Source organism: Aulostomus chinensis, chromosome 11 (genome assembly GCF_037954235.1).
Source record: "Aulostomus chinensis isolate RoL2024-O1b breed Wild chromosome 11, RoL_Achi_v1.0, whole genome shotgun sequence".
Taxonomy (NCBI): domain Eukaryota; kingdom Metazoa; phylum Chordata; class Actinopteri; order Syngnathiformes; family Aulostomidae; genus Aulostomus; species Aulostomus chinensis.
Genome location: NC_141330.1, coordinates 13,801,934 through 13,827,535, shown reverse-complemented (window position 1 = coordinate 13,827,535; position 25,602 = coordinate 13,801,934). Strand labels below are relative to the sequence as shown.

The 25,602-nt window shown below is 42.0% G+C and overlaps 3 protein-coding genes across 15 annotated transcripts in view; 2 read left to right on the top strand and 1 right to left on the bottom strand.

The window, feature by feature from the left end:
• Window positions 1-353: 353 nt before the first annotated feature.
• On the top strand, window positions 354-3,956 carry LOC147253497 (serum paraoxonase/arylesterase 2-like). Its single transcript, XM_086218699.1, has 9 exons — window positions 354-601; window positions 688-758; window positions 843-898; window positions 1,260-1,422; window positions 2,198-2,324; window positions 2,451-2,654; window positions 2,735-2,816; window positions 2,951-3,079; window positions 3,479-3,956. Exons 1-9 carry the CDS (start codon window positions 525-527, stop codon window positions 3,656-3,658), a joined length of 1,089 nt encoding a protein of 362 aa, XP_086074825.1. The 5' UTR covers window positions 354-524; the 3' UTR covers window positions 3,659-3,956.
• A 1,244-nt stretch (window positions 3,957-5,200) lies between these two features.
• Window positions 5,201-12,694, bottom strand: LOC147253496 (potassium channel subfamily K member 5-like). 3 transcript variants are annotated; one of them, XM_086218696.1, is made up of 8 exons: window positions 12,466-12,694; window positions 12,126-12,348; window positions 8,940-9,354; window positions 8,484-8,798; window positions 7,887-7,998; window positions 6,366-6,532; window positions 6,096-6,264; window positions 5,201-5,987 (listed from the first exon to the last, which is right to left on the bottom strand). In XM_086218696.1, the coding sequence occupies exons 4-8, from the start codon at window positions 8,595-8,597 to the stop codon at window positions 5,320-5,322; spliced, it is 1,230 nt and encodes a 409-aa protein (XP_086074822.1). In that variant the 5' UTR covers window positions 8,598-8,798; window positions 8,940-9,354; window positions 12,126-12,348; window positions 12,466-12,694; the 3' UTR covers window positions 5,201-5,319. The 3 variants fall into 3 exon arrangements, with proteins under 3 accessions (XP_086074822.1, XP_086074820.1, XP_086074821.1); XM_086218694.1 differs by having other exon boundaries at window positions 8,441-8,798; window positions 12,466-12,690; XM_086218695.1 differs by lacking the exon at window positions 12,126-12,348 and having other exon boundaries at window positions 8,441-8,798; window positions 12,466-12,690.
• Window positions 12,695-12,706: 12 nt separating this feature from the next.
• The window catches only part of LOC147253495 (uncharacterized), a 35,069-nt gene continuing 22,173 nt past the window's right edge, over window positions 12,707-25,602 (top strand). For 7 of the 11 annotated variants that reach the window (XM_086218683.1, XM_086218686.1, XM_086218685.1 and 4 more), the window contains exon 1: window positions 24,376-25,598. In XM_086218683.1, the coding sequence (XP_086074809.1) occupies window positions 24,384-25,598 (1,215 nt within the window). In that variant the 5' untranslated portion in view covers window positions 24,376-24,383. Of the gene's footprint in view, window positions 13,607-15,584; window positions 15,982-18,572; window positions 18,737-24,375; window positions 25,599-25,602 lie in introns of those variants that run through there. The other 4 variants (XM_086218690.1, XM_086218689.1, XM_086218688.1 and 1 more) reach the window with 4 other exon arrangements.

The window sequence follows — 25,602 nt, the reverse complement described above, 5'->3', positions numbered from 1 at the left end:
AGTAAACTAAACTTTTATCCAAAGAAAACAAAACCTTCCGAGGCTCCGGCGCCATTTCCGGCTGGATCAAACCGTTCGGAATTTTGCTCTGTTCAGGTTCCTGTCACATATAGGAAATTACAAAATCACAGTTAATATCGGCTGCCTTGCGGGCCTTTTCGTGAATAAAACTAGCAACTTGCTTAATTTAAAACCGTTTCAATAATCGAGAGTTAAAGCGAGCTACCCTACCAAAAATAATCTTACAGTAGCGGAATGTGATAGAAAAGAGCACCAATGACACGCTATTGGTGGGTAAAGTTAAATAACAGTCGGACTGCCATTTTTAAATATGGAAAGGCAGTGACGCACAAAATGCAATATATTAGCGACAACAATCGGTGTGTAACTCAATAAACTGGAGAGTGCAGGTTTGTTCACATTTTTTTCAGACGGTCCTGACGGTAGCATTCTGCTAAGGCACGCCTTGGCTGCTTTAGGACAGTTAAAAACGGTTTGTAAAAGATAAGAGTTGCGCTCTAAACATGGGGAAGCTGGCCTTCATCTCGCTACTAGTAGCTGTCTTAGCAGCGTTGGTCGGTGAAAGGATTTTCAACTTAAGGTAAAACTAAAAGAACAAGATAACTAATGAATGTTTTGCAATATTTACTCGAGTGTTTTCACCTGCCCTTAATATAAATCCCGCAGGAAGAGGTCCCTTGCTACCAGAGAGCTGGTTCAGAATCACCTCCCCAACTGTGTTCGGCTGAAGCACATCGGTAAGCAAGGCCACACAAAATGTTGCACACTCCTGGGAATTGCATTGCATGACAATTATAAAGAGTCTACGTGTCCGTCTGTAGATAATGGAGCAGAAGATATAACCATCCTCCCCGATGGCCTCGCCTTTATCAGCGCTGTAAGTGTGTGTAGCAGTCAGTGCCCTCCAAATGTGTAAAACAGACTTAAAGTGACTTAAATTCATAACTTTTCCTCGTCGTCCTGGCCAGTGAAACTTCCTCTGTTCAAGTCTAACATTGGAAAACCGCTATGTCAGAAATTAATAAAAAGCATAGACTATGCTTCAAGCTAATTTGATTTTCTTATTTGCTTGGGACGAAGTGCATTCACTTATACTGGGGAAACTTAAAAAAACAACAACAACAACAACAACATGCAAACTGTAACTGAAGCTGTTGTGTCTTCTCCAAAAATCCACCATCCCTGATCAGAACAGTGGTGAGTCATAATTTCGTCTGCATGCTATCCAATATTTTCAGGGTTTAACGTACCCTGGGCTGCCGTCTGCAAATGTTCAAGGAAAGATCTTCACGCTTGACCTGCAAGATTCCCGGATTAAACCAGTGGAGCTGCGCATGCCTAGAAACTTTGATCTGGATTCATTCAACCCCCATGGCATCAGTGTGTATATAGATCCCAACGGTAAGAGGAAACCCTCATCCAGCTGCGCTGCACTGGTTTCACATTTTAACCCAGTTTTGATGACGTTCGTGAACATTCACTTCTGAATTATTTAGCCTTATTAGTCCAAACTGCTGCAGCTGCCACAGAAAGTGAGAGCTATGCTGAAAAACCTGCATGAAGGGTTAGTTTTGCAGCAGCAGCAGCAGTAGCAGGTAGTGGGTGTGTCTCCCTTCTTCATAGCAGTCTTGGAAAAGCTTTTATTTTAACTTTGATCAGCATTTAAATAGCTATTTATGTAATTATCATGCTGTGACTGGTATTTGTGGAGGAATATATTAAACCGTTTTAAACATTATAACCTAATTTAATTTTGATAATTCCCCACTGCACTGTCCTCACACACACACACACACACACAGCACTTTTAGAGTTATAAAAATTGATTTTTCATTGGAATGAAAAGATATCACATTCTATTTTGATCACTGATTAATCATTGATTGATAATGAAAACGCCAAACCTTTGCTGGTTCATACTCTTCCATATGAATATTGAATTTTTTTTTGTTTGTTATTTCTGACATGAAGTGACTTTTTTTTTTTAATGCACCAAAGAAGCGATGTTGAAAAGGTCATTGATAATTTATAGACTGAAAATTGAATCTCAAAACTAATCAGCGCTTTAACCAGATGAAAAATAATGGTAAATTCCAGGTCCTCTGTAAAAGGCATTTGCAAGAACTTTCTAATGAAGCATTTTTTTTTTTTGGTCAATGTTTTCATCTTTTTTCAGATGACTCAATATACCTGTTTGTTGTCAATCATCCTGGGCACGACAGTCAGGTGGAGGTGTTTAAGTACATGGAGGAGGATCTCTCGCTGTTGTATGTGAAAACCATAAAACATGAACTTCTCTACAGGTACAGTATGACGGCTGCTCCACTGATACCTGCACTAGTCTGAGGGATTGGGGTGTAACCAGTCCCTACCTGTATACAAAATTACATTTAATTAATATGGTCATTAAAAAAAACAAATCTTTTCAGCCTCAATGATATTGTGGCCGTGGGAGTGGATCGCTTCTATGCCACCAATGACCACTATTACACAAGCGACCTCTTTAAAGGCCTCATAGAGCCTCTCCTGGGTCAACCTTGGTGTAACGTGGTCTACTACAGTCCAGAGGAAGTAAAAGTGGTCTCTGAGGGATATTACTACGCAAATGGAATAAATATCTCACCAGACAAACGGTAGGGAAGGCCTTCAGGGCTACGGTTTTTTTGTGTATTTTAAGCCGCCTGTATTTCCTCATAGGCTTTCTCACGTGCAGGCACATGTATGTGATGGATCTACTTGACCACAAGCTGCACGTGTTGGAGAGGAAAGAAGACAACGCTTTAGCCCCTGTGAAGGTTATTATGAGAAGTTATTAAAAAAAATAATAATAATAACAGCGCTGCAAAGTGAAAATGTGGTATTCGGGAAATGAGGATTCGAATCGGCAAACAACAATGAATGTTTAATGATAACTTCGTCTGCTCAACAGTCGGTGAATGTGGGTTCACTCTGTGACAACATTGAAGTTGACGCTGAAACCGGTGACTTGTGGTTAGGCTGCCACCCCAATGGATGGAAAGTTTTCATGATGGACCCTGAGAATCCACCTGGATCCGAGGTTGGCTTCCTCTCTTTAATTAGTAACGATACTCTAAATGTCTAAGCATGAAAATGAAAAAAACTCTTAAGTGTATAAAGAGCAACGCAGGAATGAGTCCTAACACCTGGCAGTGACTTAGCATTGTTGAACCTCCGGCTAGTTGCTGTGACACAGAAGTCGTGGTGTAGTTTGTGCATAGCATAACGTTTGCTTTGTACTGCTAAAAGTTGCCTTTAGGCTTCAGGTTTGTTAAAGGTTATCTTAGCTTATGCAAAAGCTTATTTTTTCCAATGATAGAAAATCAACTGTCTTTTGGCCAAGGGAGACCATAGTGATGCTAACTACCGGGGTGGCCTACAAAAAGACGTCTGCAGCCCTCTACCCTCAGCTCAGTCTCTGTCAAATTCTCATCTCCAGGTTATCCGCATCCAGAACATCGACTCAGAGAAGCCAGAGGTGACGCAGGTGTATGCTGACGACGGCCAGGTGATCATTGGCTCCTCCGTAGCGGCGACCTATGGAGGGAAGTTGCTCATCGGCTCAGTGTTCCATAAAGCTCTGTGCTGTGATTTACAGGATGATACAGTTAGTGACTGATTGTCCAAAAAAACTGAAGAATTCTCGAAAAAAAAAAAACAAACTGAATTGTCAACTTTTTTTTTTTGCAAAAGTGGAAAAAGGAGGCAGGGTGATTTTGAATAATATATACGGGTATTACAACACTAATTCCAGCCAAGGGCCAGGACTTGGTTGGTATCCCAGGAAGCAGTTTTTGTGAGAACTCTGGCATATCCTTCCATCTCTCCTTCCTACGATGGCAGAGGGCTTTGATATGTGCTATCTTTCCTTAACATATACCTGTCTGAATTCCAGACAAAATAGATAGCTTTTTTTCCTTTGTGTGTGTGTGTGTATTTGGGACTAGCTCACAGCTAGTTAGCTTAGCATAATGAATGGTTGTGGATGGCCATGCTAGCACGCCTTGTGTGTTAGAAAAATATTTTTCACTGGTCAAGTGTGAGATGAACAGATGATTTTAGCATGTTTGGAGTACTGTGATGGGAACTGAGTCCGCTGTAAGTAAACCAATAAAGAGTTGTGCTATTTCTGGATCAGTGCTTACATAAATGGAACAACCATCAAAAGTGAGTGTGTCGTTTTTCCCCAGTCCAGTAATATGTGGCACTGATTTGGACACAGTTGGTCACATGACTTTGCTAGTAAAAAGAAAAACAAACAAATAAAAAAGTTTAAATGAAATCTAATGTAGTCTGGTTTGTGTCATTTTTCAGCCAAGCCTCTCTTTCTTGTTGCTGTTTGGAAGGATTATCGCCGTAAATGAGGATGGAGACATGCTAGTTTATTTTGGAACCCAAAATCTAAATCTTTCCTTACCAAACTTGCAGAAACGGAGACCCTTGGGCACCTCTCATGAATAGAATGGCTTGATTGATTGATGTGATTACTTCCCATCTTTGTCTGATGCATTTCAATCATAATTCCTGGGCCTATGTATGTTATCCACCATTTCTGGAAGAAATATAGATATACAATAAGTTACATGAGAAAAACGTAATTTTGGTGACAGATTTTCCTCACCTACATGTAGGTACCAGGTTAGAATCCAGCGTAGCACTGACATGTGAAGGTAGTAAACTTTTGAAGAATGTTCCTTCTCTTAAATACTGCGGGGAGGACTTCCCGGCACTGATGCTCTACTCCTCTCTGTGTCCACACAACTTGATTAGTGGCTTACTGATCGATGCAAAATGGAGCTTTAATCTTTTAGAGGAAGTTGCTTCTCACAGCAACATCTTTAACAGCCCTATTTTTGGTGAGAAATCAAACCTTAGGGTCTCACGGACCAAGTGAAGTCACAGTCTAGTAGCGAGTCATTTGTGATTTTCTTAGTGTTCTCATCGACCTCAACAAGAAGGCCATTAAAAGTGACGTGAACTTTCAGTCCAGCTCTTTTGTTATCGATTTGAAATCATCGGTTTTCTTTTATAACTATCAAGTTTGTTCAAGACCCCCCCCCCCAAAAAAAAACAAACAAGATCAAGAAGACTAATTCCTTACAGAGGAATGACCTTTTACACCAGCTCACTATAGACGCATCAAAATGAATGCTTCAAATCATAGAAAGACACAACAGCAGCCTTTATGAAAACACAAGTGTCTGGGTATTCTACACAAAACATCAGTCAGAACATCACCAAAAACACCCAGACTGGAGAATGGCTCGTTACTAACAGATTTTACCCTTCTTCCTCTTTTTTAATAAGAAAAACTTCTTCTTCTACTTTGGATATTTTAAACCTTGTCCCACCACCTTTAGCAGGCTCTACAGGCTCTTCTTCTTCTTTGGTGTCTCTGGCAGTTACAGTGAAGACGATGCCGTTATTGCTGTCCTTCTCTTCACCTTCTGTCCTCTCATGTTCTGCTGCTCCAGAGGTTCTACCGTTTTCTTGGGCTGAAGATTCCCCCGCCTCTTTTTCAATGTCTTGCATTGGGACGTTGGCGTTCATAAACACCTCTCTGATGCTGGTCATGGCTTTGCGTGGCGAGTGGTCCAGTTGCTGGATGTTTGTGGTCAAGATGTCACTGCAACTCTTAGAGCGATTGATTCTATCCATAGCAGACTTCCTCCTTTTTGCTGTTAGTCCGATCTCCTTGATGATAGAACTGTAGTCATCCTCCTTCTCTGATAAGAAGCTGAAAATATCAATGACGGTCGGTTTAACTGCTGGCTGTTCCTCCTCCTCGACTTTGTTCTTGTGTCTCCTTTTCCTCAGCACCTTGTGGGCCTCCACTACCATGTTGACATTCCAGCTGAAGAACAGAGATAGCCAGGCCAGGCCCATGTAGATCCATATTTCTGCAAATACTCGATATAATGTGGGGTATTCAATATTTGGATTCACACCTGAAATGAAAGGACACAGTACCACTTTTAGGTAAATGACTGAGGGAAGAAAAAAAAAAAATCCCCCACAATGAACTGTGCTGACATCGTGCTGCAAGGTACGCTTACCTGCAACGTAATCTCCAAAACCGACAGTTGTGAGTGTGATGAAAGAAAAGTAGAGACCCTCCAGGTAGCTCCATTCTTCCATGAACATGAAAACAAACGGAGGAATCAGCAGGTGCACAAAAAGCCCCCACAGCAGGAACAATGCCGTGCACGTGAACTGGACCTTTTTCTGATGGGAAAAACCCAAAACATACATAAAATCTTCAGGATAACATGAATGTACTTAAAGAACTCAAATATTGGCTCCGGTATTCAGACGGACTCTCTTACCACTGAGACGTCTTTCCGGATTAGAACCTGGGACAGACGTTTAGCGCGGTCTCCAAAGAAAGAACCCAGCTCACTTATCCATACCAGACACAACGGGATCCCACACAAGCCATACAAGATGCAGAACACACGGCCACTCTGAGTCTTCGGGGCGACATTACCGTAACCTTTAGAATACGGGAAAACAGGATTTAGGAATAAAAAAGGATGCATATGACATTTTTTGTCCTCATAAAAAATTGATTTTGTCAAATCATTGCAAAACCAGTTTAAAGGGAGATCAGTAACTTTGCCATGAAATGTTGCATATATTGTAAATCTTAGAGACAAACTGTTCCACTGTCTTAAGATTTTGTTTTTGTATCTTACATCATTTTTGTGGATGTGCACAGGATTAGAGCTTCGACTATCAATTATTCTCGTCCCTGGTTCGTCTGCTGATTATTTTCATGATTAATAATTAAGTCTAAAAAAATATAAAGAAAATCTGAAAAATGCTCATCACAGTTCGAGATATTTTATGTGTTCGTATTGCTTTTTTGTCCATCCGACATTCCAAAACTCCAGTACTTTTCATTTTCCATTATAAATGACAAAAAAAAAAGCAGCAAATCCTTCAAATTAGCAGCCTGGAACCAGAAAATGTTTGAAAATTTTGCACGAGAGAAATTATCATTAGATTATCAGAAGAATTGGTAAAGAATTTTATTTCAGTGAATTAAATGTTGACATAATTGTCAGTATTAGCATTTCATCCCACCGTCTCATGAATAATTATGACAGTGATCAAAATCAAGCAATTCTTCATCCAAAAAGTTTTTTTTCCCTTTAAATAATTCACAAATAGGCCTCTTGAGCACAGGAGGACGCTTTTTCTTTGTGACCTCAGAATCCAAATGGTGCCTGACATGTATTTTTAGCTTGAAGCTAATAGCATCTGACAGCTAACAACAGCTACAGCCACCAAACTGACCAAAAATGTTTATTTACAATCTCTCACGTGCATCTTCTGGTATAATATATGTCTTTATAGGACGTATACCAAGTCAGCCACAAATGATTTTATTTAAGCTGAAAACAAAAAAATATATAAGCTGTAGTTTTTTTTTGGGGGGGGGTTAGCTATTTGTAGCCTCGTACTTAGCTCCAAGCTAAATATACATTGCTGGTTCTTTCCACATTCTGGAGTTGCAAAGAAGGGACGCTGGAGAGGGTGACCTACCGAATCACTTAAAGACATCAAATAATCGGATAAAGTGTCAATTTAATACTGCTTTCTATTGGACAGCAGAAATACACACCACATCTTTGTTTGTGTTTTAATTCCATCCATCCATTGTCTACCGCTTATTCCTAGCTTGAGGGGGGGGGGGGGGGTGCGGCTGGAGCCAACAAAAATCCAAAAACTAACTTCTGAAGACAGAATAGCTGTTGTTTTTAACATGTGCTGCATTTGAACAAGGCAGTAAATGCATGTTAGTATCAACAATGCATTGTTAAAACTTCCACAAAAAAACCAACCGATAGTAGTGACGATGCTGGCAGCGAAGATGACGGAGTTCCCCCAGTCCCAGGTGTTGCGATGTTTCTCCCCGGTGACGGTCAAACCTTGGCCCGCAGCCTCGGACACCACCTGGTTGGAGAAACGGAGAAATCCTTCACACACAATCCACTGTAACTCTTTAACACTTTTATTCAGCGTTAATAATTACATAAACTGGCAATCATCTCATCTCGCTCAACTCGCACCTTACATCCGGGACACACCTTACCTGAGCATTCCGATATTGCAGCTTGAATTAGACAAGTACTTTCACGCTCGAACTTCCGCCATGTTTTCGACTCGCAAACATTTTTCTTCACATTGGGGGGGGGGGGGGCGATCAGAATCAGGGTTCTTTCTTTGGTCGAATGCGTCTCTCTAATTTTTTTCATCGGATGAAATTATTTTTATAAACTTTTGGATTATTATCATCATTATTATGGTCATATTATAGCTTTTGAGAAAGTGGACTTGTGTGTATTATTGTGTGTATTGTGTATTATAACATTAAACAAAACAAACTTTGGCTCACCTCCAAAATCCGATCCAGATCTTCCTTTGTTAAACAAGCATACCTCTTCAAAATGTTGTCTTTCTCCAGGAGATATTTGTCTCTCGCAGACTTCCAGTTCGGCTCCTCCAGGATTTGAAATATCGCTGCTCCAATCGACAGGAAGAAAATAATACATGAAGTTAAAAACGGTCCCTTCTCAGCCATATTAAACTCATATCTTCAGTCTTCCGTTCGCACGCGTTCCCAATGACGCGTTTCGGTTTCCTCCTCCAGGTGGCGAGGAGTTCCACCCACAACCACCGCCGCCCCTGCTGCGCTGCTGCTTCTGCCGGGTTGAGAACCAGGGCCTGGACACTTTCAGTTCTTCTGTTTCGTTCTGCTCGAATAAAGTAGTCTTGGGTCATATTAATGTAAAAAAGAAGTAAACGTTTCTATGAAATCATGATGAAAAATGATCAGGAACACCTGTTCTGTTTTATTTTGAAATCACTCGCTCTACATCTGTTTATGAGCTCACCTTTGTGTGTGCCTCGTTTTGTTTTTTCAGTGCAGTTTGTAATTGAAGTCGGTTTCAGCGCCTTTGTCTGGGTTCCACATGCCTCTCTGCTACCTTAAAACCTGACTCTTCTCTGGTTAACCATTTCAGTGCTCTTGTTCCTGCTTGCCTCCACCAAACTGAGCTGATAAACAGGCCAAATGGAAATGGAAGGAGCAGGATTTGCTGCTTGCAGTGGTTTGAACTGTAACCTCACGGCAAGAAGGTTGTGGGTTCCAGCCCCAGCTCAGGTACAGGATCTTTCTGTGTGGAGTCTCCATGTTCTCCCTGTTCCTGTGTGGGTTCTCTCTGGTACTCCAGCTTCCTCCCACAGTCCAAAGACATCAAGAGGGGACGAGGCTCGAGCCGCTGGGATAGGCTCCAGCCGCCTGCAACCCTTGACAGGAATAAGCAGAAGACGATGGATGAGTGTACAATTTTTTTTCATTTCATATGTTTAACTGCTGTATTACTTGCTTGTATATAAAGTCTGTTCTCATTTTTTATGTACTGGCAGCTTCAAAATTTCACATACTTGTGAAGCTTAATTTTGGACCAGAATCAACTTCCAAAAATATTAGTGATGTCATGAATCTCACAGTCCTGCTTCCTGAAATCAGGTTCTCACTGAGCGCAGAGAAACTTTACACTTTCCCCAGATGATGGGAAAGCAGCGTTCCACTGTTTAGCTCTGCGTGCGAGTGATGAAGCTCAGATATTCAACTGTTTTCAGACTGGCAGCTCCTTAAAGTGTTGCTGCAGGGAGATTCCAGATGCCTTTGATAAGAACGGACACTCGTAACAACCACCTTATCGCTTTCAAGTTTCATTAACATGTCAGTAATAACACAGGCATGAAAATTCCTTCTTTATTGTGAAAGCTTTACCATCTATCTTGGAGAATAGCTGCATGATGCACAAGTGTGTGTGTGTGTGTGTGTGTGTGTGTGTGTGTGTGTGTGTGTGTGTGTGTGTGTGTGTGTGTTGGGGGGGGTCCCCTCTGTTTTGTGTGTTGCTGCTGACAGTTGTTCTTATCTTTAGGCGGGAGCGTGCAGAAGGCTGGAGCGGAATGTGGTGGGTTCGTCACACTGGGTGGACCCTGGCTGCTCAGCATGATAATAGAAGGGTTCTCCTTGCTGGGAGAACACCGTGTGTTTGAAATATGAATGGATGAGTCGTCCTCCAGCCGCATGCACTTACGGAGTTCCCATCAGGGACGCACCGATACATCGAGCGATGTCCCCCTTGTTGTCTGATTAGATGGACATTTACTGCACCCACCAGTGTTGAGGTCTGGGTGCCACTCTGCCACCCCCCATAGTCAACATAACTAAGAATGTAGAAGACCAAGAGATGCAACTCTGCTGCGTTTTTTACAACCACCTCTAGATGGCGATGTGGTCGCCTTGTTGGCGTATTGGACTGAAAGTGCAGGGGGACAGGATAGAAATGATGTCAACAGTACTAAGATGAATGAGAAGAAAGATTAGAGACGGGGTTTTTTTTTAACTTATTTTAACACTATTCTCTCCCAGCTGAAGGAAGGTGGAGGGTGGAAATTGAATGTTTTGTGTGTCAGAACATTTTATGAATGAGGCATATTGTGGCTTTATTAGTTGAATCTGCTGCTTCATTTGATTTGATACTCTGCAGCGTTAATGTAACTGGGCATTGTGGTTTTTGAGTCTACATTTTAAAATCTTCATAGATGTATATGAATTATGTGGTTGGAAAGCTTGTTCAAGTATTAACCCATAAAGAATCACACTCTTCTCCCGACTCAACTGCAACCTTTCCTCCACAGGGGGGCGCTGTTGAGTGTCTGTCCAAACCTCCTGCAGAAAATGAAATCAAAAGCAGCAGCTTGGACCAACTGTGGAATATTACAATAAAATAATTTACCTGATTGTGTCAGTGATTTCAGAAATCTTCAAATCATTGGTCACAACTTATAGCAACATTACAGCAAACCTTACAAATAATTACACTATTGACACAATGGATGTACCGATTATGAAATTCTGGATCAATATTGATGTTTGAAATAACAGCTTTGGATGATATTGTTGTTGTTTGTCTTATTTTTCCCCTGGGGAGGCAAGAAAAACTACCAAAAACAAACAAACAAACAAACATCTAATCATCCCATAAGATAAATTCAGTCTCACAAATTGTCGACAACTTTCAATTCAACCTTTCACAAAAACACACAAAACACACAGAAAACACACAAAAAAGCAACAGCGTTGCATCTCTTGGTCTTCTACATTCGGAGTTATGTTGACTATGGGGGGTGGCACAGTGGCACCCAAACCTCAACGCTGGTGGGTGCAGTAAATGTCCATCTAATTAGACAACAAGGGGGACATCACCCGATGTATCCGTGCGTCCCTGATGGGAACTCCAGCCTTCTGCACGCTCACACCTAAAGATAAGAACAACTGTCACCAGCAACACACTGATCCACACATGCATGCCTCCGCGAAACGGTGTGAGACCCTATTTACCCCCTCACACGTGTGCGTCACGCGGCTGCAGACGGGTTCCTATGTAACGTCATCTCAGGAGCAGAAATCGGAAATCACAGAGGCAGCGATGACGAGGTGGGCTTGTGCAGTAAACTACCATATTTATCATAGCGTCCCCAGTCTACATCCCTAATGCTGGTCATGAAGTAGCCTTGTCCTAATCATCCTTAATTCGATTTTCTCAGTTTAGTGACATGTTACCATGGTCTGCCCCCTCTAACACGGAGAGGAAAGACACACACACACAACAACCAGTTCACACAACGCAGGTGACAGGGCGAATGATTAAAGAGACGATCTTGATTTAAAATAAAGTCAAAGCCTTTTTTGGCTCCTGGAACGCCAGCACAACTAATCCAGTCGGTGCACATGAAATCTGTCTATTCTGCAAGCCCCTCAGTAAGATCTTAATAAACAATATCTTTTTTTCCAAGAACTGTTGTGAGTAAATTGTAATAAGGGAAATATTCTGCCAAAGGTTACGCGATTATTTGACTATAAATCATGCAAAAGGTAGACCTGACCGTTTGCAATCATTGCTTTGTGACGTAATCCAACAACTAATTTGAGCGAGTGCCTTACATGTAACCCACTTCCGCGCACGCGTGCACCACAGCGCCCCTGAGTGGTCTCGACTCACCTGAAAAGTTTGGAAACTTGTGCAAATATGTGTCTGCAAACATGGAGAGCTTGTGATTGTGCAGTTACTGACTGCGAGTCAGCTGATTATTATTTAATACTACAAGCTCAATATTTGACCACACGTTCCTCGAAAAGCGAAGATGCTGCAGGTGAACACAGCAGCAGTCTCCTGCAACCCGCAGTGGCGCCGTACACCAGGAACTAGACGGGTCCCGACTCACCTGTAATAGTAGCACAACTCTATGTTACGGTTTTTATCGCAGCCTGTTTCTCGGCGCAGCAACGTTGTACACAATAAAGGGCAATGATTTCTATTTAGATGGGAATAACGTCCCTACCTCTGCTCCCCACCCATCATGACTTGCTTCGTCATTGCAACTGCGTCACCGCCTCTCCGTGGAAACCTGACGGACCTTACTTCTTCTGACGGGAAACACCGGAACTATGGCATCAAACTACGGACTGAGAGAGCCAGTTTTATACCTCAGGTAAGACAAGTCGTCTTGGACGCGTCTGTGTTGTTTATTTTGCCAAAATATCCCGCTGAGTTCACGGCTCCTTATTTTTGATGCATTCTGTCAAGGGTGTTGGCGGTCTTAGTCTTGTTGTAAAGATGATACACCCCGACTGTTCGTCTGAGATATTGACGTTTCTTGTGGGTGATACACAAACATGTAACTAAATAGTTTGACCCATGTAGGGCCCATGGGCCCCAGCACCAGACGAGGACACCTCACATTCTGTCAATGCTGACTAAACGGCCTTCCAAGAAGGATTTATTCAAAATGTATAGTCGTGTGATGTCCCTAAAATATATGTATTCCTCCGTTTTAATGGTTACATTTAGATTATAACATATTGGTTGACTTGTTGACGGATTGGTTGCACTTATTCAAAGATATCCTTGCAAAATTGGTGGAAATTTGATCGAAATAGCAACATAGCCCACTGTAGTGCTGACGGGGAAGTGTTCATCCAAGTACCATTTTAAATGAAGTGTCATGGTGTTGCAGAATCCTACAAAAATCCCACCGTCAGCATTTGAATAAAGCTTTTCATTTAGAACGAAAACAACGACGTCAAGCTCAACATTCCTCTTGACCTAAAGATCATATATCATCACTCAAAATAATCCAAAAGTTTCATTTTTTTTTTTCTCTTTTGAAAAGTGCAGTAGTAAACAAAGGTTGAAATATTGTTTGGACGTTTTGCTCATAAGAATGTTTGGACTAACTTATGCTGCAACTGCACCAGGACTAGCAAGTGTTTGTAGTTTGGTTTCAGTTGTTGTTTACAATCAGGATTGCATGTGTTTGCTCTCACCTCTTTATTTAATTGTATAAACCATTTCTTCATGTGTCTGGTGGACAGCCGTAAGTATTCTGTACTGACGCGCTCTTGTTTCTGTCTCTCTCTGTCATGGACATTGTCTGTGGGACTCTCCTTGTAAACTACGATGACCCTCCGCTTGGACATACTGTGAGTATTAATGACTATTGAAGTTTGTCAGTTTTTATAGAGGCCACACAAAGAAGCGCCCATGACTTGTTCTCTGCCGCTCTGCCTGGGATCTGAGTGCAGTTTTTGCAGACTTGCTCTTTTCTGCATGCATGCATGCGCCGATTGCAGGAGTGTCTGGTTAAACTGCCTCTTCTGCAATCCCCCTTGATTGGAAGGTGCATGTCCTTCTTCAGAGTAAAGGAACTGCATCCCGTTGCTGCTTCGACATGGGACACTCTTGTTGTTGTGGGTTGTTGGGTTGCTGGTGCCCCCCCCCCCCCCCCCCGGCTAGTTTTTGGAAGGGTGGTGTCAAAGTCACCCTGGGGCATCTGGACGCAAACACCTCTTTATCTTAGTAAAACACATGTTCCCAGCATGCTTTACAGCCCTGTGTATTCGTGTCCAGCCAGACCACTGGGGTTTCCTATCATGCTCACAAAAAAAAAACAATTTAAGTTGAACATTTTTTGTCTTAATTAAAAGACTAAAATAAATTCTGAGCTCAAGCAGAAATGCTGGTACATTACTTGAATATTACTCACCAGTAAAAGTACTGGCGTTTGGAAGATCTAAGTAAAAGGTTGAAGTATTCTTTAAACCTCAGTGTTTGAGCATTAAATCAAAAAGTAGTGAAGTAGAATGGTGGAATATATACTTAAACTAGATTTATACTTTACTGAAGTCCTTTTTTAACTTCTACAAAACTTGGTTTTAGTTATTTATCATGACTTTATTGTTCTTTTTGCATGTGCAACTCTGTCATCAGATGGAGTTGCTAGATTTTACTACACTGACATGGCATTTTACCTGACAATCTATATTAATGGATCCTGGCTTGAAAGAAAGAAACTCACAAAAGTAACCCAAAAGGATTCTTAATTATAGTAACGTGAGTAGTTTTAATCTGTTAATTAAACATCAGTTTTACATTGGAAAACCTCACTGGCCAACCCTGGGTAGTGACAGCTTCTACGTGGGATACTGGATTATCTACAGTTTCTCCAGCAGGTGGCAGCACAAACTAAGCCAACCTGGTGATTTACAGTAGAATCCAGTGATCCAACACAATGTACTTAGTTGGCCTGGAATGTCCAACACAATTTGTTCATTGTACTGTTAGTCTTCACGGCATCCAGGAAATACAAGAACACACAAAACATCAGCATTAAATTTCAAATCTGACTTGTTATTTTCCCGTTATTTTTAAAAGCAACACCATTCTTGCAGCTTAGTTTATTGGCCGTAGTATTTGGAGCAGAGTATTTTTTTGATAGGCCGCCCTGTGCAGTTCTCTGCCTTAAATTCTCATTTTGGAACGACATCATATAGTGTACAAGTCTTAAATTGGTGAGTAAATACAAACTTGACCTAAGACGAGAGAAAACGACAACATGTCTGCTTGTAACAAGAGGCAGCACCATCAAACATTCCTGCTTTATGAATTCTTCATAACGTAATAGTGCTCCATGAATATTGATGCTCCGTGTTACCACCTATCCCATTAGTGCTCTGGAGAGTTCCCTTCCTGAGCACAAATAAAACCCCAGCGTCCATGCTTCCATCTCATGTGTTCCAAAGCATTTGCACGTTGTTTTACATAAGATGTGAGAGGGCACGCTGTGTGATGCGTACCCAGATGTAGTTCTGAAAGTCAGAGAGATGAACTGGGTGGAAGTGGTATGGGGCATTATGTAATCACAGAGTGATGGAGCCAGCGAGGGATAAAGATGTTCCAAACAAACATAACCCCTCATGCACTCAGCTGGAGCTGGATGATGCACCGCAGCATCGCGAATGTGTTTGCCCCGGCTTTTGAGTAAATTAGGAAAAGCAGGAGTGTGCGTCACTTCTCTGGGTGTGTCTGCTGCTTGAGTGCGAGGAGTGGGGTCGTCTCCGTGTCTGTAGCTCCAGTCTGTCATTGTCTCAGGGGACTGTGGGTCTGTGAGTGTTCCTCCTCCTCCTCTCTATTTTCTCTCTCCTGGGTCCAGATCAACACCTGCTCCTTGCAGCAGGGCAGGGCTGCTGGGTTCCTAAGCAACTTGAGGTACCACCAGGACTTCATGTTGTCTTTGTTTCTCTCTGACATTGTCACGTCATATTTAATGAGATGAAATTGAGAAATGGAGTAAATTAATGTGCGCTGTGTGATTGTACCCATTAGTAAATATTTAACTGCAGCAGTTTGAACGCTGCCGATGTGTCGTCACTGCTCCCAGTGATCAAAGTCTAAAGAGGAGACGGTGATTTGTTCGCGACTGTGCTGGAGGGAGATTTTTCTTTCACTTCTCTTGACTTTCTTGGTAACTGTTTTTCGGATTTCAAGTCGCTGGATTCACACAATCGCCCCTCTGCTGGTAAGACTTCTGTTATACGAGTAAATAATAAATAAAGCCTAGAGATGACATGTGACACTGCTGTGCATGCCACATGAACTTGTCTGTGTGAGACAAAGGTGATGGTGGCACACCCCTGCGTGGCTGAGAGAGAATAATGAACCCCTTCACCCCACCACCCCCCACCCCACTGCCTATGAACCGTATGGCCTTAATGGGGTCAGGCAGATGGATGGGGATCATTTAGAGGGTCCATGAAGACAGCTTGTGTGTGTGTGTGTGTGTGTGTGCACGTGAGCAGACGCACGTTTGTGATTGTTTGTTTTTGAATTTCATAGTGTATTGGGCTTTGACGTGTCAAACTACGCCTCTGTCCGTTGTGATTTTGGCCGGATTGATATAATCTGGCAGTATTAGCCTATTATAGACAGATCAGTATCGCCTACAGCTAATATTCACCGATATTAATGATTAATCGGCTGATAATGGCAATGACTCAGCCAATATCAGCTCGTGTGAACACTTTCTTCAGTGCAGGCAAAGTGTCTTAGAAATTTACGGTATGTATGTATAAATTTGTGAATGTTAGTCAATAATCAGTCAATTAGTCAGTTATGATAACTTTTTGATGTGCCTACATTGTTATCGGCCCCCAAAATGTATCGTTTACCGGCCCTAATTTTGATGAGTCAGAAAACACTCAGACACAATCTTACAGCAAAAAAAACAAAACAAAAAAACAAAACCTGCAAAAACAGCCTGGTAGATTTCCACCAAATTTACTATGCCAGTAAATTTGGCACAATATTAGGATAATATCAGCACATAATCAGTATTGATCCATAGATTATTCTTTAATGATTAAACTTGTATTTTTTAACGCTTACAAAATGTGCGCATCCTAAAAGGTGATTTTATACAGATATTGTCGACATCTGTGACTATTGCTCGTCGGCTGAATCGGTTTTAAAATATCAGCGTTCATGTTGTTGGGAATTGAAATGTAATTCCAAGTAGGAATTGATATGGAAATCAATAAGCTGAATCGCAGAGTCAAAAACTGGAATTGATTCATTTTAAAGGACCAACAACGGTATTTGATCCCATAAACAGTCAACTGTGGAGCCAAGCCAGCCCAACATTGCTGTTCTACATAACTTCATGGAACACCAAATACACAATAATTGTCCTGAGTCATTCATTCGTTATCCCTACTCTTGGAAAGAAGGATAAATGGTAAAATAATACCACTGAATTCCTTAATCACGCGTCTTCATTGGATCATCAGTTATTTAGGCTGTTCTACAACCTCCTTTGACTGTTAATATTCTTCCACCTTCAGTCACCGGCTCTTCCTGAAATTAGAAACACAATCTCACAATCTATCTAAAAAGCTGTTACCTTAGGGTGACCGTATTTTGATCACCCAAAACCAGGACACTCGGCCCAGCAGGCAATGAGATACTCTAATGAAACTTGACGTTTACTCAAAGATGCCTTATAATTTCAATACATTTCAAGTATGCCTCCCTCTGTATGGATAGAATTGTTATATTACAACTACGACAAAAACAGGACAGCCAGGACAGGGCATCCATCCATCCATTTTCTTCTGTTTATCCTGTTAAGGGTCGCGGGGGGGCTGGAGTCTTTCCCAGCAGCCTGGAGGGGTCACTAGTCCATCGCAGGACCAACACATAGAGACAGACAACCATTCACACTCACAGCCACACCTACAGTCAATTTAGTGTATCAATCAGCCTCGTCCCCTCTTGATGTCTTTGGACTGTGGGAGGAAGCTGGAGTACCAGAGAGAACCCACACAGGAACAGGAGAACATGCAGACTCACACAGAAAGATCCTGTACTGGAGCCAGGGCTCAAACCTGGAACCTTCTTGCTGTGAGGCGACAGTGCTGACCACTGCACCACCATGCAGCGAAATCAGGACATTTGGTCACCCTATATTTGCAAGCCCTCCTTTAAAAAAAAAAAAAAGTATTAATTTATTTTGTTTATTTGAATCAGAATCAGAATCTTTTATTTTTGCGGGGGGGGGGGGGGGGTACAGTGAAAATTAACAGCGAAAAAAACAGTTTAAAGGAGCACTCTACCAGAGCCACCATGCACCACAGAAGGCACATACAAGAAAAGATGCAATAGATAAAAATAAGCAATGTGAGAACAGTAAAAATATAGAAAAAAGATTAAAATCATCATAAATCATTTTGTTATGAAAAAGAGCAACCAATAAGAATCAGTATTGATACATTTCAAATTCTACCCAACCTATCCCTGGAATAGAGAGAACACAAAAAATAGAAGTTACTATTTTTGAGCAAGTAAAACATTATTATACAGGTCAAACCAGGTGATGGATCCAGCTAAAATAACGGGGCTGTATTATGGAGGGGGTGCATGAAGCTAAATACGGTGACTTTTATCAGCAAATGTTTTTTCATACTTAAATTTTAAAGTACATCAAAGTTTATTTTGTAGCTTCTGCTCAGCAGCAGCAGCTTCAGTATGGTGGCTGTCCATGTGCCCCTCGGCGCGCTGCTGCCGCCGCTGCCGGTCAGCTCCGGTCCCAGCCTCAGCACCCAGGCTCCGCCCCTTTACGAGCATCGGACACCTTCGGCACAACAAAGCATGTGTCTCCCCGCAACATTGTTCCTCCCGTGAGCCAGCAGACTCGTGGATTTTGTCCATTTTTAAAAAATAATTTTTTGTGTGACGTGTGGCAGTTTTCTTCCCCATTGATGCTTATCCTAGAGTAGGTAAGCCACATTTAACACTCGCCTTCTCGCTACTGAACGGATGAGTTACTGTTTATTTGTTTTCGTGTACATTCGGCGCCATTTTCATACTCAGATTGTTTAAATACCCCGACACGTTGTCCCGGTACAGTCCGTCAATGCAAAGAGGTTTATGGGAAAGTTGGAAATTCAAACTGCTGTTGGCTAAATAACCGAGTTGAAACTGAAACGGTGTTTTAGTAAATCAGTGTAACATTATATTTCCTAGTTTAAGCTTCTAAATTAGCTCCGTAGCGGTCTGAAAACATCCCCACACATCAAGAGTGGTCCGACCCTGCTGCCCTTTTCTCAATCTTTGCGTTGTTTGTGTCAAAAACAAAGAAATTAATAATTAAACAATTAAAAACATCGTGCAATCAAGCCTCCCGACTGCAAAGTGTGATGTAGAGTTAATCGTGAAATTGACTTTGTAGTCAAAACTGAAGCGTTTGGCTGTATTATAAAGTAATACTATTACCACCAAAATTGAGTAAATCGGAATGAATGGCTATTTGTGGGGGATTTTTTTGTGTTATTTTTATTTTCATACTTTTTTAATCTAGAAACGTTTCATCTTCCTCTCAGCATGCCAGTGAAACGGAAAAATAAGACTAATTTAAATTGAGATGATTGTCTATTAACTGTTTAAAATATTAAATTGTAATTATTCTAAGAGACAGGCACTTGAGCGGCACCCTCTGAGGTATGCTGCGATGTCCAAGAATCTGCTCTGATGTTGTTTTGCTTGCCCTCTCACAGTTGAATTCATTTTCTGCTTGACATGGCTTCCTTTTACCCCAAGATGTGTCTATGGGTTAAAAATATCCATCTTTGCTGGAGGGCAGTATAAGTGTGTGTGTGTGTGTGTGTGTGTGTGTGTGTGTGTATGCTTGCACTACCCATAACCCACTCATCCAATAAGCCTCATCGCCATTGATGATACTGCTGGATATATATAGTCAGATAATCTTTTATGTAGTGCTGCAGATATGACGTAGGGAGGATGAGGGAGAGACACAGGCAGCGTTTGTACCGTCCGAATGGCAAACGCTTGCATGAGAAACAAGAGTAAACACAGAGGTTTTTTTTGTTTGTTTGTTTGTTTTAAATGGCTATGGATAAAGACCCGGGTCCCTCCTGTCACTGCTGAATCAGCAGTTTTGAGAGCACAGAGATGTTGGAAGTGATGTTTTTGGCTGGGCTGTGAGAGAGTGAGGTCACCGAGGTTCCAGAAGAGCTTGCTGGTGTTAATCCTCTTTTGGGAGTTATGATGCATTTGTGCGGTTAGACTACTACTCTGTTTTGTGAGCAGTACTAAAGCGGAAACAGACTCCACATACACAGCATACGCAGCTGCCTGCTCCGTTCTTCCTGAAAGAGGCTGCAAATTAGTTTTGTGTCCAGATTAGAAAAATCTTTTTGCACATGGAAGAGCAGTGTCCCTGTAAAATGTATTTTCATTCTGTTCTTGAACAAATCTGAACATCTTGAAAGATATTTGGATTTTGTCGTCAACGTAAAGAACCCTTCCTTCATTGTGTGCACTAATGTACATGTATACTGTCCCTTCAATGTGTCTGTGGCTGAGGGGATTTTAATGGTGGAGTTGCTTTCAGGGCAACCGCAGTAAATCAATCAAGCTTCTTCATCCATTTCCCATGGAGGTTCATGTTACAGCATGAGGAGCGCTGAGCATCTGTGTATTGATTAATTAAGAACTGGGCTTGGATTGGTTTACATGAAGGACTTGGCTAAAATAAACCAATGTCACCTATTAGCTTTGGCTACCCTTACACAAACTATACGCTGTTCTAGAATCCATGATTACTTTATCCAGTTTGAGCATTCATTTTGGTTGTCTCATGTGTTTTCAACCAAATCTCAAACATGTAGTGTGATTTATTTTCAGGTTGGGGTTGAACGTAGATGAACGTAGGGGTAAATGTGATTTCTGTTGCCGGGCAGGGTTGTTTAAGTTAAGTGAACATATGAAGAGTTTAGCCAGACACGTGTTAGCGTGTATGTTGGCATGTGTTTCTCTGTGTTTACTTAGAGAGGTTAATAGGAGCCACCCTTTGGCCGGAGCACTGATGTCTTGGCCTTCAGTTCATTTCTGTTGATTTCCAGCCAGGTAGGCGGAGCTCCACATGAAACCATGAATCAGCACAGCTGATCGCCACTGTGCTTCTGCCAGCTCTTCTTTTCTAAAAGCACACACACAAATGCATACACAAACACACACACACACAGATAGATGCATGCACGCCTTGAGAGTCCGCTGGGGAACTGGAGTGGAGGGAGACAGTGAGATAGACACTGCAGGCCTGCAGGTAGATAGATAGAGATAATCTCACTTGGTAGCTTGGGGCCTGATTAACTCCAAACTCCTTCTAATTCCTTAAGCCTACTCCTAGTGCCCAGGAAACATGCTTTCTTTACATCCCAGTATTCCTGCAGGGGACCTTGAGCTCTAAGTGTCAGGCATTTGCTGATGTTGGTAAGAAAGGAGTGGCAACATCTCTCAAAATAAGTCTACTGGTCCTTAATGGTCTTAAAACAGAGACTGTGTGTGTGTGTGTGTGTGTGTGTGTGTGTGTGTGTGTGTGTGGGTTTTGGTCTGGTCACACATGTATGCACATGTGCATATGTGTGCCTTGCTGGGTGCAGCACACTGTGAGCATAAATAGATGTGAGCTCATCTGTATAGGCTAACTAATGAGTCCCTGCATCTTTAGCGCATGTAGCTATTTATATACTACACCTCCTCCTCCTTCTGCAAAAGCTCTTCCTCATTCAGCCCTCTTGTCTTATTTCATCACACACTGACACAAACACCAAGTCACAGCATCAGTGCAGCATCACTGGCAAACATCATTAAGACAAAAATACAAAATCACCCCAATGCACAAAATTAAGTCCTGGTTCAACCCCAGCTCCTGATCCAGCAGCTCTTTGCTAGCACATCCTAGCTGGGGGGTGGCCTACTTCATCTATAATTTAGCTCATTAGCAGAGACTAATTATGTAGTATTGAGGACAGCCTTTCTCTAACAGCACAGCAATATTTTATCTTGTCGTCTCCAAAAGAAAAACGTTATGATGGATTGATATTGCATGGAGATGTTGAGGCGCGGCTGCTGCTGTTAACTCAGTCAGTCACGTTGGAGGTTGGCGCTGCTCAGCTGGCTGATAGCAGAGATGTTAGATAGGCGGCACAAAATGGAGGAGGCAGCAGACACAAGCTCAGCTGGTCCATTAGAAGCATGTCTGTTTCCTGACGATCAGAATTGAGATGACAGAGCATTAAAAGACCCAGAGGAGCCCGTGAGCACTGATGCGTGTGTGTGTGTGTGTGTGTGTGTGTGTGTGGTGACCTAGGGAATAGGCCTATGGGGGGTCTTATGGGGGGAAGGGAAGGCAGGATTAGTTATAGAGTGCAGCATAGTTATTGGTCACTGGACACAAACAATGGGAGGGCTAAAGAGGATTTTGTCTGTGTGTGTACCCCCTCCTCCCTCCCCCCGTCCTCCTTCCTCCTCCTCCTCCCCTGCTGTCCTGTAGTACCAGTGGGAAGTATATGGTATAGAAAGGCAAGCTGTACACTTTGGGGTGGCGCCGTACATCTGGAAGATCTGCCTGTTTGTCTGTGTGCCTGTCTAGCTCTTCCCCTCCCCCCTCTACATAAAAGCCAGGGCGGGACTTGAACTACATATGGAAGACAAACGCCATTAGTAACCAATTAGACAAGACTTAGTCCAGACAGAAGGTATATCAGGCTGATTTAAGAGGAGAATGGATTGTGACGTGACATATCTTCACCTAGCAGAGGTGCATCATGGCTGCATTATGTGGAAGTGTGCTTCAATCAGCTGGTTCGTTTCTAAATATAGCAGGTCTGGTCTCTGTACTACCACACCAGGTACTCCGTTGTGTTTATTATCACTTGTACACCTAAAAGTGCCTTCTTTTCTTTTTTTTCTCCCAGGATTTGGTGAAAAGTCATTGTGATTATTGTGTACAATATCACAATATAATAAACAAGCGGTAACATGAACATACTTCCTTAGTTCTCATGAAAAATACACCAAAATGACTGCTAATTTTGTGTAAGTGTGTACGTATCATTTCAAACATAAAAACAAACCGGTGTAAATTCGAAAACAAACATTTGCGCAGGACTGTTTTCAAAATAATCTTTCACCAAATTAAATAGATAACAATAATAAAAATATGTTTAATTTCTGCTTTACTGCTCAAAATAAAGCACATGAACTATAAATCAGTTTTGTGTTAATAATTTTTATTTAAATGACAGTTGCCAACGTTGACATACCACTTTATTGCTCAGATAAATATCTGCACCGAAAACAATAAAAGCGTAGATGCTTTTTTATGTTAAATAACTTAACTTTACATGTTTTTAGTTGAATTTACCATTTCAAAAAAAGTCAATAAAGAACTCCTAAAATGACAGCTACACTGGACCAGGTCCTCAGAGAGAACCCATCACATCTTTATGCTTCTATTGTTGCACACTGACTGTTCTTGGTCTGTTGACCAGGACCTGCGCTCAGATGGTTACCACAGTCCACTCCACAGTAAGGGTCCATAAGAACCCTTTTTATATTTGAAATAAACATGAATGGGTTTTTTTAATGTTGGTTTTTTTTAAGTGTCTGTGAGCACATGTACTATGTAAACGGTGTGTACATCTCATAAGACCTTCAAAACATACACATCAGTAAAGCTGATAACCTGAAATAGTGGTGAAATGTCAACGTAGCAGCCTTATTGTTATTGTCAGCCTCTATGTGTGTGTGTGTGTGTGTGTGCGTGTGTGTGTGTGTGTGTATGTGTGTGTGTGTGTGTGTGCGTGTGCGAGAGAGAGAATTGGCCTTGGATGACCGGTGCAGGTTGGTCTAAAGGACGTGGGCTTGGCAAGGACAACACCAGTGGGACTAATAGGAAGCCCCAGAGCAGAATGGCTCCTTTGTGTCAGTGAGATTTAATGAGTCTGTGATAGACAGTGTTGTGAGCTCGCCATCGGAACTCGATGCAGACACAGACAGACACTCTTCAACAAGGATGGCTATTGTCTGATGTGTGTGTGTGTGTGTGTGTATGTGAATTTGAGTGTAATCTGTGGTTGGCTTAATGTTTAATGGAAAGTCTCTTCTATGCTCTCAGTGGGAAATGAAGATTAATCACAAGCAACATTGAAATTGTGAAATACAGTAAATTTATCTTAAATTAAAGCATTTTAATTAGAGTATGGGCTAACGTTATCTATTATATCCCAGTAATTTATTTGCCATTCATGAAGTTTGGTCCATTTGCATGAATATTTTGCCATACAGTTTAGAATTTGACGCAAAAAATGGATTCTTGTTGACTTAGTAAGCACACATAGGCATTATAAGAATAATAGTGTGGTAATTTTTGTGTTTTTTACATTTCTTGCCAATTAGAGCCCAGTGTGATGTTTCCTTCACAAAGGCTGATAGTTCACTGCTCCTAATCTTGTTTGGTGTGTTTAAAATATAAGTGTGCTGCAGACTGCCGTGTCTTGCATAACACCGTGACCTTTCTCCATCTCTGACTCCCTTCTGTTCTCCTTTCCAGTGGCTACCATGACAACAGAGGCAAGCGCAGTAAGCGAGGCAGACACTGAGGGCAAGCAGAAGGCCAGCGGAGCCGAGCCCGAGCCTGAGAACAGGCAGAATCCAGAGGCGACAGCATCTGAGGCGGAGGGAGAGCAGTCGAGCAAGAAGGCCCAGGAGCAGGCCTCTGAGCCTGGGCCTGCTGACGTAGCAACCTCCCCTGAGGAGGAGCAGCTGAAGCCTCGTACCCGAACCTCTGCCGGCAAAGGTCTCTCTCGCCTCTTCTCTTCTTTCCTAAAACGCCGCTCACAATGCTCCGAGGGAGAGGGGTTTGAGGCTGAGAAAGCCAGGGAGGAAAAGACGGACAAACAGGAAAACGCTGAAAAAGCAGAAGAAGAAAAAGATGAAAAAGTGAAAAGTGAAGAAAAGGAGGCAAAAGTAGAGGAGGAAAAATCTGACTTGAAAGAAGTCAAAAAGAAAGAAGAAAAAGTAGAACCAAAAGAGGAAGAAAAGAAAGAGGACGAAAAAACTGAGAAAAGGGGCAGTAAGAAGAAAAAGAAAGAGGCCAAGAAGAAAGCAGAGACAAAAGATGCAGAGAAAGTAAAAGAGGAGAAAAAAGGAGAGGAACAAGAGAAGAAAAAAGAGGAGCCAAAAGAAGAAGCAAAGGCAAAGCAGAGTGAGGAAAAAGGGGAGGAAACATTGCAGACCAAAGAGGAGGAGGAGAAGCCAATTGAAGTAAAAGACACAGGGTCAGAGGCTGGAAAGAAGGAGAGTAAAGAGGAGGAAAAGGTTGACAAGAAGGTGGCAAAGAAAAAAGAAAAGGAGGACAAGGTGAAGAAAAAGGAAGAGGAAAAAGCTAAGAGGAAAATAGAGGAAGAGGAAAGGGCAAAGAAGAGGGAAGAAGAGAAAGAAAAGAAGAAAGAAGAAGAAAGAGCCAGAGAGGCTGAAAAAGCAAAGAAAAAGAAAGAGGAGGAGAAGTTGAAGGAGTCAAAAAAGAAGGAGGAAGAGAAGGCGAAAGAGGAGGAGAAAAAAGAAAAAACAGAAGACAAGCAGCAGAAGGAAGAGGAGAAGGGGAAGAAAAAAGAGAAGGGGAAGAATAAAGGGAAAAAGGAGGAGAAGGGGGTGAAAGCAGCAAAAGAGGAGCAGGTGAAAGCACCGATCGCTGCACCAGAGCCGGAGCTCAGAACTGAGCTGGACACCGAACAACTTCCCGACCAGCACTCACTCAGCAGCGCAGAGACGCAGGTGA

Bases quoted from the DNA above. Each gene is read 5' to 3' on its own strand.
- LOC147253497 (XM_086218699.1), top strand. From the start codon at position 525: ATGGGGAAGCTGGCCTTCATCTCGCTACTAGTAGCTGTCTTAGCAGCG. The intron at 899-1,259 runs GTAAGTGTGTGT...CAATATTTTCAG, and splicing joins GCCTCGCCTTTATCAGCGCT to GGTTTAACGTACCCTGGGCT. The intron at 3,080-3,478 runs GTTGGCTTCCTC...TCTCATCTCCAG, and splicing joins AGAATCCACCTGGATCCGAG to GTTATCCGCATCCAGAACAT.
- LOC147253496 (XM_086218694.1), bottom strand. From the start codon at position 8,626: ATGGCTGAGAAGGGACCGTTTTTAACTTCATGTATTATTTTCTTCCTG. The intron at 6,265-6,365 runs GTAAGAGAGTCC...TTTTCCCATCAG, and splicing joins TCCGGAAAGACGTCTCAGTG to AAAAAGGTCCAGTTCACGTG. The intron at 5,988-6,095 runs GTAAGCGTACCT...CTTTCATTTCAG, and splicing joins TTTTGGAGATTACGTTGCAG to GTGTGAATCCAAATATTGAA.